At 34.5% G+C, this 12,442-nt stretch overlaps 2 protein-coding genes across 5 annotated transcripts; both read right to left on the minus strand.

Moving 5' to 3' along the window:
- Nucleotides 1–61: 61 nt before the first annotated feature.
- Nucleotides 62–5,267, minus strand: LOC149728864 (uncharacterized). 3 transcript variants are annotated; one of them, XR_016385979.1, is made up of 5 exons: nucleotides 4,762–5,267; nucleotides 4,189–4,298; nucleotides 3,143–3,866; nucleotides 2,794–2,892; nucleotides 1,633–2,502 (listed from the first exon to the last, which is right to left on the minus strand). XR_016385979.1 is itself a non-coding variant. In XM_089887841.1 (3 exons), exon 3 carries the CDS (start codon nucleotides 1,363–1,365, stop codon nucleotides 295–297), a length of 1,071 nt encoding a protein of 356 aa, XP_089743967.1. In that variant the 5' UTR covers nucleotides 1,366–2,502; nucleotides 2,794–2,892; nucleotides 3,143–3,734; the 3' UTR covers nucleotides 62–294. The 3 variants fall into 3 exon arrangements, 2 of the variants coding, with proteins under 2 accessions (XP_089743967.1, XP_089743969.1); XM_089887841.1 differs by lacking the exons at nucleotides 4,189–4,298; nucleotides 4,762–5,267 and having other exon boundaries at nucleotides 62–2,502; nucleotides 3,143–3,734; XM_089887843.1 differs by lacking the exons at nucleotides 4,189–4,298; nucleotides 4,762–5,267 and having other exon boundaries at nucleotides 62–2,892; nucleotides 3,143–3,734.
- A 149-nt stretch (nucleotides 5,268–5,416) lies between these two features.
- On the minus strand, nucleotides 5,417–12,255 carry LOC149728865 (pumilio homolog 3-like). 2 transcript variants are annotated; one of them, XM_089887797.1, is made up of 13 exons: nucleotides 12,070–12,255; nucleotides 11,654–11,807; nucleotides 11,218–11,365; nucleotides 10,163–10,332; nucleotides 9,810–9,984; nucleotides 9,330–9,512; nucleotides 9,033–9,140; nucleotides 8,641–8,766; nucleotides 8,152–8,294; nucleotides 6,925–7,153; nucleotides 6,472–6,562; nucleotides 6,144–6,255; nucleotides 5,417–5,667 (listed from the first exon to the last, which is right to left on the minus strand). In XM_089887797.1, the coding sequence occupies exons 1-13, from the start codon at nucleotides 12,113–12,115 to the stop codon at nucleotides 5,535–5,537; spliced, it is 1,818 nt and encodes a 605-aa protein (XP_089743923.1). In that variant the 5' UTR covers nucleotides 12,116–12,255; the 3' UTR covers nucleotides 5,417–5,534. The 2 variants fall into 2 exon arrangements, with proteins under 2 accessions (XP_089743923.1, XP_089743924.1); XM_089887798.1 differs by having other exon boundaries at nucleotides 6,144–6,237; nucleotides 12,070–12,254.
- Between the last annotated feature and the right edge of the window lie 187 nt (nucleotides 12,256–12,442).

Below are 12,442 nucleotides of genomic sequence, written 5' to 3' on the forward strand. Positions count from 1 at the left end.
AGTTTTTGCTACACATGATATAGTACCGTAGGGTTAAATGGGATACTGTTAGCAACCAAAGCCAATGTTTCCTGATTGTATTTTTAACAGTTAACGAAGAGTTTATAGAGTCCTGGAGACACGGGTATATAATTCTGTATTTTTTATATATTTGTACACTACCAAATTGGACGAAAAAAGACAACGAAAACATTTGCGATCTTACTCCACTCTACTAATAGCGGAGTTGGACGACTGTATAATGATGTTAATAACAATTTTGGGATTTCTTCTTTGAATGCATTTGGTGTTAAATTACAGAAAGAGTATTTTTCTGTAGTTATCAAAAGACGTAATAACACTGATAACGCTGATAAGAAGACTGACGCTCAACAGGACTGCGGCAAAGTTACACAAACTTTCGTAATAGTGCAGTATAACCAGGACAAATGTTGTCAACAACATTTCCTTAACAACGCAAACTGCAGTGACAAACGTCAACCGTTTAAGCAAGCGAAGAATTTTCAAGTTTACGGGTATGTTTATTGGGGGATTCGTTTCAATTTGTGTTGTGATTGTCGGTAGATTAGTTTTCTTCAGTGCATCTGCGACGTGGTCTGCTTGTGAAGAACTACCTGCAATGCTCGTATCAGATTCCTGCTTGTTTATACATCGCACTCTAGCTTTCCAAAATGACAAGAAATTTCCGTACATTTTCCAATGTCGTTGAAGGGGAATAATAAAAAGAAATAAGAACAACAACTCCGCCGTAGTTTTAAGAATGCTTCCTATAACGTAATCGATTATAGGGGCAGTATATATGCAACCATAATATGATGATCTGGACTTCTCGAAATCAGTGGCAACAGCTCTTATCATATAAGCTACACAGTTGATCATCACGACCAAAATGCTAAATCTACTAGACACCGTAAGGAATTTGCTGTGAGATTTTGTCATAAGTGGGTGTGCGTATAATGCTCTTTGTCGCAGCCACAACGAGAAATACACAGAAAATATGGTAACAACGTGAATAACAGTATCAGATGTCGTCAAAAGGTCACACTGCGTGTCATCACCGGGTATGTAAGGAGGGAGTGAAATCATCAAGATGGCAGAGCAGGACTCTCCAAAACACAGAACAGCAGAAAGCACAACTGAACTGTACATAATACCACCGTTGACATCAGCTTGGTGTCGTCGTCTGAATCTTTTCGTACTGAAGCCATGAGAAATCAACCTCACCACTAACCATAAACTACATGTAGCAATAATAGCTTCGATTGTCAGAGGAACAATGAAACGGATTTGCCTCATTTTCGGTACATTGACGTCATCAGATGCATTCGTAGTCGTGACGTCATAGCCTTCAGTAAATACTTTCATATGGATTAAACGAAAATATACGCTGCGTGAAGACTCGATATAAAACGAAAATATATACTGCTGCTATAATACGAATGTGACTGGCTCTAATAGACGATCCGAGGTCTTGTAATTCAAATTTAACAGCTTATCAAACTTAAATACACAACATGTGCTTTGTAGGTACCTTTATGATAAGAATAATTAGAACATGCAGTTGCTGGTCTTCAGTGCACTAACTGCATCTACTCTTTTACGCCGACCAATATCGTAAACATACGAAGAACAGCATGGGAACAAAACATGAATTTCATAGGAAACGTTACGTGTATGGAACAACAACATGCATGGAGCAAAACGTAAATATTTCCAATGATTTGGATCACATTTTAGAACGCTTGAACGGTCTTTGACTGTTGTCGTTGGGATAAAACCTCATTTTTACAATTTATACTTCGGTGTTCAGAAAATTGTTAACTGTAATACAGTATAGGGTGGGGGAAGATGGGACACCTTTTTATTTTATATATATTCTCGCCCCGTTTGGTAGCAAACAAAGAACATTTAAACAATTACAAAACCGTATCTTCACGACTCCCATAGACCAATAATTGTTTAAAATACGATCAGGATGTTTAGATATTAGGTGATAAAGGTGTTCCATCTTCTAACACCCTACTATACGAAAATATGACGGAGTCATTGTTCTGCGCGTTTAAGTGGCAGTCGTATTGCTACCATATATGCGCTGCAAAGAGTCACCCAGAAATAAACTTCCTAAAATTATTATGAAATGATTCAAAAAGTTCTCATTTATCCTTGCGTGGCGGGGCATGGCCAAGTCAGCCGCTATAGTGTGGGGGTTTGTTTCATGGACCTCGTTTTAATGCAGGGTACTCGTGTGAAAAATATTATTTTTTGATTTGAACCAGCTGTTAGCATTAGCTAAATTGTTGACACTTTACAAAGTTTTTTTTTTTTTAATACAAAAACAACGAATTTTATTTAGTAAGTAAAACTTATACAAAAGGTAACAAAGATAAAAAGGTAATATGGGCCAATTAGAAAGCAATAATAAAAAAATTCAACTGTTTTGTGGCTTAGAGGTTAAGAGTGATTTGTTTGCCTTTGGCCCAGTGTATGTCCTTCTCCCAAAATCTGAAATAGAAAATATTTAAGCAGGTTTATCTTGAACGAATGAATGAATGTTACTTACTTCTCCTCACATGAAGGGGCAACGACAGTCGGTAAAATTATATTTTGTACACCGCTTACGAGTTACCACGTATGTAACTTTTTGGTAAAACGTTTTGGCATTTCTAGAAAAAAACTATTACAAAACATGGGATACTATGTGATAACGATGTCCATCTTACTTCATTTTTCTATGCCATGTTATATTGCCACCGTGTGTATATACAGTATTGACTTTGAGTTTGATTAATATACCTGACATGACTTCATCGTACGTGGGCGGCAGATCAACACAAACCCTCACGCTTTGGGAAAGTGAATTTCCGTTACCAGCAGTGCTGTTATTATCATTCCCTGCAGGAGGTAAAATTTAATATATTCGCCAGTTTAATAAAACTTTCTGACGTTTATATGAAATACCCTGCAAGCAGAAACAGCACATATATATAAATGGTCTACTCAATAGAATGAGTATATAATAGGCCATGATATACGACATTTTCAACTTTTTAAATGTTTCAGATGTTATATTTGACAAAGACTTCAACATATATATTACAAGACAAACCTAAAACAAACATTAAGGGTTTTTGCATATATATACCTCGCTTCCAGCACTTTACGTAAAGTAAAAAGATAATTACAAACACGAAGACTGCACCAGCAAATGCAAGCACTATGTGTACTGACGCCTCCTGTTTTAAAGCTGCAGAAATGTTTTGTCGGTCAGCCATTACACTCCATAAAAAACTTGTACGTTTTCCATAATTCCCAAGGCTTGCCACATTATTTTTGACACTAACTGTCGAATTGATATGCAACTGGTCCTGCATATTTATTATAAATCGCTGCTGACTGTAAACTGTACAAACCTGGCTGTATAAGTATCTTTTTAAACTTGTTGTTAAACAAACTCATTTATCAATTGACTCGATAATAATTTTGTTTGTTTTGCAACTTAGCATGCCCGTCAGGCAATATTTATCGTGACCTTAATTGATCTTTATGCTTTAATTATGCTTGTCGCTAAATTATGACAGCACCATGTTGATAAATCTTGTGCATTTGAACTTTTTAAGTATATATTTACATTTTAGGCTTCAGTATTCTACAAAGCATTGCATATGAAAGGTTTGTATATATTTAGCCTCATTTAAGTGCTTGTCATAAACGACACATATTTGTTTTGTACTTTTTATTTGTATCTTGTACGATAAAAAATATTGAACTAAAAATGTAATAATGCTTTTTTTAAGTAATAAAAAATACTACACAACGGTTTGCATCGTACGTTTCGATTCTTCATAAGGCGGCGGAGGCAAATCTGTCTAAACGGAAGTAAAAAAACGCTTTATTAAGTTAATTTTGAGAAATAAGTGTCTCTTTCAATGTGTTTAGGTAAGGGAAACGATATATGTACAGCATATATGTTTATATGTCGTAAAACATAAATGTTAAATGTCGTTGGTCGGGGTAAGATGGTGTTTTTTTTAATTTTCTGTCGCATTTAATAGTAATCAAACTGTACCCTATATGGCATATGCTTTAAAACAGCGTTGAACTGTTAAAACTAGACGAAAATTGAGATATTACGTGCCAACCGTGTTTATCTGATCACACTACAACCTATATTACTAGAAAACATTCTACCTGGCTTTCGGCGTCGCTTGTTTTAACCAGTACATCCATGTAGCTTGGTGGTAAGTCAGAATATTCAGGTAAACTTGAATTGTCCGGCGTACAATGTCCCCGGTTGTTTTCTGTAATTAATTAAACTCTTTAAAATTGGTCTTATAGACTGATAAACTGCTTTTTGGCGGTTTTTTGGCAACCACGCTTTTTCATTTTATACTTTCTTTTGACTACTATAGAGGGGTGGCAAAAATGGGGCATCTTATCATTCTATTTTCTCGTCACAGTTGGTAGTAAACAAAGAAAATTCAAAGAAATATAAAACCGTATCGCGGGTTTGGCAACCACGCTTTATCATTTGATACTTTCTTTTGACTACTATAGTGGGGTGGCAAAATTGGGGCATCTTATCATTCTATTTTCTCGTCACAGTTGGTAGTAAACTAAGAAAATTCAAGGAAATATAAAACCGTATCGCGGGTTTGGCAACCACGCTTTATCATTTGATACTTTTCTTAGTAACATATTTTACCGACTGACAATGGTCGCTAATTCCCTGTTCGGTGTAACTGTAACACAATAAAAATTCACCTCGTTGATTTGGTGTTGTAAGTCGCGCTTGACTGCTAACTAATCCAGCAGTTGCTTCGTATCTTCGCGCCTGATCTGCTGAATAGGCGGCGCAAAATCGTTTATAGCAGAGATGGTACAATACACAAGACAAAAATATTAATACGACCCCAACACCGACAAGTACAGGGCTTTCCGCTAAACCTGGCTTTGAAGACGGCGGCGGTTGGGTATTCACATGTACATTTATGTTCATTGTGTAGTTATTCGGCAAGAAATTACTCGATACATAGGCACACATCACTTTACGACCAGTGTTGCAACACACTGGCTTCTATGGGTTGTCTAAATTGTCAGCAATGCAGTAAAAGTGATAAACACCCACATAGTTATGTGGTAACTCGTAAGAGGACACAAGGTGTTTAAAAGTACAGCCGTGGTAAAACAACTGCCAAAATAATATAAGTTACATAACATTAAATGAATGAATGTAACTTATTTATTATCCAACTGCACAAAACTGTTTATACACACCTCTACCAAAGTTCAAAAATACAACTGTGTTTTGCATCTAACTGCTTAACTTTTAGTACAAGTATAAACTGTCCAACAAATTAAAACTGCACTTCTGAAAGCTCCAGCAAAAGTTAAACCAATACCTGCAGTCATAACAGTGTAGTGTTATCAGCTGTTTTATTTACGTTACCTCAGCACCTGCTCAACGCTGAGTTAACTACGTTTACTTCCTGTATGAGTTATGACAAGGCAAAACATATCACGTCACGGAATTACCATTATTTTAACTCTAATTTTTCAACCAAAATTTTTGTGGTTTTTACTCCGGAATGGCTGGATAAAATGTCGAGAGATTTCTTCAGTATTTCTCTTGTTTTTGATGCAACGTTTTTGTCAGAATTTTCAACCAGCCTGTAGAGATACAAAAAAACTTTGCGTTTAGGGCAACGATTTGTTTTTGATGGGTGTAAACAGATGTAGTGTCACACAGGAGATTTAGTGTGGTGTAGATATTGTATATATCTGGATATTAGCACAAATTGTTCTTGTAAAGCATTATTTGGTTACAACTTACATGCCTAGAAGCGTGGTGGATAAAAAACAACCACTCACAAAGTTACATGGTTGGTTACTCATAAACAGCACAAGTTGTATACAATAAGACACCTACGTTATAACTCATGAGACAAGTTACTCATGTTAGATTAGAGTTTCAACAATGACTAAAAAACAATATATTTTTTGTATCACTTAATATCAACTTCAAATAAGTTTTCTACGCTTTAAAAATTTTTAACACCCTTTTTATTTGAAATCATTTATCACTCTAGGTAAAACACGCCCAGTAGAGATAGTAGTCTGTAGATCAAAATGTAACAAATACTCACGCTAGTAGAATTTGTGCGCCTCTGTTACATGATGACCATATAGGTAGTACCGTGGCAGCAACACCATTGACCAAAGCGCTTGAAAACGTGGACTCTGAAAAAAGTTGATATGCTGTAATACATACGTAATATTAATATATAATGCAATATTAATGTACATGCTGTTATGACCAGGTGTAATATAATTGTGAAATAGATTTTCGGGAAATATAAAAGGTTGGGTGTAAGATGAGACTAGTTTTCATTTGCTTTCTAAAACGAGTAGGAAATATTACATTTAGGTGGTAACAATATCCCAGGTTTTTTAAGTTTATTGTTGTAAAATTACCTTTATCTGGATTTTCTGCAGCTGACTTTGATTCTGTTACAATTAATTTCTTGATCACCAAATGCCCACATGGGTCTTCAATGATGTGCATCTGGTCAAATGAAAGTGCGTAATTATTCATATTTAATTACTAACACACATTACATCTGGCATGAGATTGCACATATAGAAAAATGCCCACGTGTTAGGGTGAAATAATTCGCATTTAATGTCTACAACTACAATATTGCACTATATTTCCGTGATGTACTGATAAAACCAGCTGTCAGCGAAACAAAACATAAAAACACAATACACAAACAACACTGTATAGTGTTAGTTATACCATAAAGGGGTACTGGTCTACTAGGTGTTAAAACATAACAGTTGTAGCCTGTGTTATAACGACCACCATTGCCCCGCCATAAAGGATAGATAAGGTACATTCATTCATTACCCCGCACAACACTATACCTTGCCAGTTTCATTTTTTTCACCAGCAACAAATTCTTTACCAGCCTCCTTAACAATGGCTTGTATGAGCTCAGAATTGTCACCATGGCAACATAGAACCGCTACTTGCACAAGGACGAAGGTAGAACGGTCGTAAATAATCTGCTCCAAATTGTCAGCCAAATACTTTAATATTCCAGGTGAAGCAGCTTCTGATAATTCACTATGTCTCTGCTCCAATGGCTTTTTACTGCAAAAGGTTCCATGTTAAATATTTATGGTGGGGCATTAAGTTCCAAAAGTTTAATTTCTTTCACAGGAATATGTGAGTAACTATCTCTGCATTTCCTGCATTTTTGAAAGTTTGGTGCCCATTCCAGCAAAGCAATGTGAAAAAATATGTAATGGTTCGATTAATGTTCAGGCTTGGTTAGAGTGCTAGTAAAACCAGAAGATACTGATTACTGAGTATGGATCATTGTTACTTGGAGGCAGTAATATAAGTGTCAAAAGTGTGTGTTCTTGGACAAGACATATTGATAATTGCTCCAATCCAGTGGTTCAATAATGGGTTGTCTAAATTGTAAGCTATACAGAAACTACAACAAGCTTCCACAAAGTTACATTATGTAGTAAAATGAGTTATGAGGTATTTAAAATAGTCCACTAGTGTTATAACTTATAAAAATGGTGTGCTGCGCCAGAATAAATGAGTCTCATTCAATCAACTGCCACTATTAATGAAAATGTTCAATCCGTTTTTCACTCTACTATACAAAGTGTATTTGTCTTAGAAACAATATTGGACTTTCTGTTTGCCAAGCACTGTGGGTGTCAATAGATATTTTAGATTACAACTGATTGAGGAACTGCCAAAATAAGTTAATTTAAAAGTTGTTTGATTAAGAAAGGGGATTTTCTTAATTTGTATTGACCGATCAAACAGACACAGTGAACATAGAATGAGCCTCAGAATCAGAGGATACTGATTTAGCAGCTCAATGCTGCCACCATTTGGAGCATAAGTTTTTGAAAAAACATTTAACAGTAGTTGATCCAACCCAGTGGTCCAAAATTTCGGCCAAACAGAAAAACAATCATTTCCAAATTACATATGTGGTAGTTCATAAGTCAGTAGTGTTAATCAAACAATTGTGTTTATAACTTCTGTCAAGCCACCCGAGTATAAAAAGTAACATTCAACAAAAATGCTGTACAAAAAAAAAACTATGTGTACATCCAATCCACCTGGTTGAGTTTGAATCTCCAGTGCTCAACATCTTCACCACCTCTGGTAGGAAGTGGGAGGTGTTACGCGGAGACATGAGATATATTAAAACTTTTCTTCCATATTTGTTTAACACTAAGTCACCAATGTTCTTGATAATAGGCTGCAAGATAATTTGGTTTTTATAAAAAAGATTGAATATCAAAATTGAAATAAATAGAGTAGTGTGGTGTGGGGAAGCTGGGACACCTTTTTCATTTTCCTGTCGCATTTGGTAGTATACAAAGAACATTCAAAGAATTATAAGACTGTATCCCTATGACTTCCACTGACCATTGTTAATTGTTTTAAAACACGATCAGGATATTGTGTGCTAAAGGTGTCCCGTCTTACCCCACAAAACTGTATATTACATTCTAGTAACAAAACCATGCACACATTTTAACCAGTTCTAAATACTACTTTACATTGTAATTAGACACTTAGATACAAAAGAAATCAAAACTTACAAGAACAAGAGCTTTCTTCAAGAACACGGTATCATCCACACAGTCAAACGCAGCAAGTAACGGTAAATGGCCAAATTCTTCACACGAAATTTTCACAACAAATTCTTTTAAACTTTTTACAATAACCTGTAAAGAATGGAGTTATAAAATGTACTTTAATTGTAAAATTTATATCATGTAGTCATTGTAGTGCATGTGATGTAACAAATGGCATAATATGCATTACATAAATTTTATTTAACTCTTCCATGCAATAACAAAGATCAAACTACTTAAAACAGTAAAACACTTTTAAAATTTAGTGCCCAAGAATTAAAAACAACCACACAAATACTAGCTTGTACAGGTTCTCATTGATTTATTATTATTAATTATTTAGTTGCTTTACCAACCTTTCTGTCTTTCTTGGTTCCAAACCATAAACAGTTCATGCTCACATAAGCCCCATCATGAGTGTGGAGAATATGGACAAGAGATTCTCGCAAAACTTCAATTAATTCCTAAAACATTTATATTATAAGCATTTATTTTTGTTATTTCGGATTTTCTGCTAACAGGCATAATGGAAACAATTTTTCAATGGCTCATTTGGTATAAAAAAGGAAGCGTATTTGTGACGTTTCTCTGCCAATGAGCAAGAAGGGAATCAATTTAAGATTATTTGTAAAAATAATCTAAATTTCACTTACCGAGCGAACAGTAGCCTCATCACAATTGTAGAAGAAATCGTACAAAGCTTTGTGAACCACCGTATGGACTATCACTGTTTTGTCAACTAATGGGGTCAAAGCATCTTTAAAACTCGACAAAATGGCCGACTTCTTGTCCTTGTTGCTTTCAATTACTTGGGGCAAAGATAAAGGCTCCTGATTCTGAATATATTTAATTATTTATTGGATTTTGTTTTGTTGTAAAAATTGGGAATTATAAGTGCAAAGGCTTCTAGATTAGATTTACTTCATGCAGATTTTGTTACTATGTGCTAACTGTTAAATTATAGAGCTGGTCATATTGGAAAAATAAGCAGGCATTGGATAACTTCTATATTTGAATCTACTAGTTACAACCCAAAAATGTTTAGTTTACAAAAACACAATTTTTTTGGTAATACAATGCAGTATATTTACATATATGCTTTTATTAGTTATATTAAAAAACAAAGTACTTACTGCTAACATGATAAACACACGCCCATAAAACTCGTGTATAATAGCTTGACGTTGCACAGCAGTAGCATAGTTATTGTACGCGTATTCGACAACACTTGCAGACTTTGATTTCCGCATAAGTTTGTAAACAATTCCTTTAAAACTTGACATTATAACTTGTCTTTCTTCTGGGGTACTGGAAGTTGAAATTTAATTAAAAGTTACATAAGTAGTTTGGATCTCTAGCGTGGTTTTTTAACTAATGTCATTTTGCTGCATATTTTTTCTCTTTGTTGATTTAATTAATCTGATCTTTATTTCTGCAATCGAATTGAAAAAAAATATGACAAAATATCTCTCATACACAAGCCTACCCATATTTCAGCAACTTCCAAACAATATTCTTAGCGTATCCATTTTTGCACATATCGACTATGTGTGTCTGAATCTCACTGAATATTTTGTGTCTCTGGTCTTTGCTTCCTTGTTTAAGGCAAGTCTGAAGAACTCTGCTTGTGTCGTGCGCATATGCAAGGTTTATCATCTGAAACAATTATAGTATATATTATAGCAACACCACTTTATTTAAGATAAGTTGTATGACATTAACATTAAATATTGGGATTAAGTGATATATGTATATATAAATAATCTTATACCTAATTGAAAAAAAATATTTCTAGAAATAGCTCCTTAAAGGCTTAACATTGGTGTTAATAAAAACTAGAGCACGACCCATTATCGGTTAGCCGATATATCGGCCGCATTTTTGGTGATTTACCGATTATCGGCAAGGGCAAAAAACGGCCGATATTATCGGCGCTAAGTAACCAGACGGCCAGCAACGTGCGTACGTAAGAATTAATGTAGAACGATACCTTGTTTATAAACGTAAACTCACTCGTATACCTAATTCAACTCGTTCGTAAAAATCTAACATATTAAACTAGGTCAAAGCGTCTGATCACGCACCCACCGCATGTCATGTTTATCAGGCGCGTGTAACGTCGAGGTTACTTTAGGTCACTTACGCGTCTTTACGCGTCAACGTGATACACAAATAAACTGCATTAGCTGATAAATATAATGTTTGTTTAATGGAAGGGAGGTAAAATTTATTTGAAAAAATTACAAATTAACCAATTAAGTAATTACAAGTTCACTAATAACTAATTAATAATAATAATTAAGTCTGTTAGTTGATTTTTATTAGCTATATCAGATTTTTCCGTTTTATTCAGTCAAGTTTTTTAGGTGCACTAAAATATCGGTTATCGGCAACTGAAATTTACAAAATATCGGTATCGGTTCGAAAAAAGCAATATCGGTCGGGCTCTAATAAAAACCTTTGTTATTGGTTTTGTCAGCAATACATTTCATAAAACATATAGACCTATATTACATAATATGAAAAAAACAACAAACAAACCATTTTTCCATTCTGTTGCACCAACTCCATTAACTGTTCAACCAAAACCGATTTTTCTTCTTTGGAAAGTTGTTGTTTTTGAATTCTCAGTTTTTCCCAAATTTTTTTCGCTTGGCAAGACAGTTCATAGTTTGGGTTTAACTTTTTTCTGCACGATTAAAATGTAATTAAATTAAATAAAATGAAATAGCTCCCATTGCACAATATAACATAGTATACTATATATAATAGTGCATGTAAATATATTATATATATATAATTACGGATTGGATTTCGGTATGACAGTCATCTAAGAAATATGTGAAAAGCCACTTAAAATTTTTACTTTTTTTTTCTATTCAAGGGGTTTAGCTGGTTGGCCCACATGATTTTTGCAAAGTACACACTAGTGAAACAATCAGAATGCCTTTTTTTGTGGGGATTTTTAGTTTCTCACCTAGCTAACTTTCTTTCCTTTCTGGTTTTCGCAGTTTCTTTCGGCAGTTCTTTCTTTTCCGTAGAAAACTTCTTTTTTGCTCCTGTGAACTTGGGTTTCTTTTTTAAGTCAGTAGAAAACTTTGATTTCTTGGTTGGTGCATCTTGGCTTCCTCCTGGAATATGAAGTAATATTATAAATTGAACAACCTGTTGCCATCTAACTAAATTTACCAAGTCACTTTTTCATTTTTCCTAGTGGGTTTTGAAAAGAAGGGCACTAATAAAGACTCGTTACAAATACGCAAGTAGAAAGTGTTAGAGGCTGGTGGTTAGGGGTTACTAGTTATATAAAACATGGGTTAGTATAGTTACGTTTCATGGTCAAATAACGTAGGAGTTTGGACTCTTTACTTTTTTATCCACAAATTTACCAACCTAATTTTCTTTTCGAGGCCGACGATTTCTTATCCACTTCGACCATCCTTCGTTAAATACACCTGACGGTACCTTTTATTTATATTAATTTAACAAAATATTAAAAACACCTCAAAATATTTATCACGTGGAGCCTGGAACACTGGTGGTTGTTTTGCAATGGCGCACGGTGTTTACGGAATAAAACTAACTTGGAAAAGTCAAAATGCGGAATAACACGAAACCCCAGCATATTATATACGAATAAGCTTCTTGAATAGCAAAACAAAGGTTACACGGTTTTTAAACACGTGTAGATATTTAATATTATAATGTCATTTTTTTTGAGTTCTTCCCCTTGAGTTCTTGAAATTTATGAAATAAATGTGCTTGA

This window comes from Ciona robusta, chromosome 11 (genome assembly GCF_009617815.1).
Source record: "Ciona robusta chromosome 11, ASM961781v2".
Taxonomy (NCBI): Eukaryota; Metazoa; Chordata; class Ascidiacea; order Phlebobranchia; family Cionidae; genus Ciona; species Ciona robusta.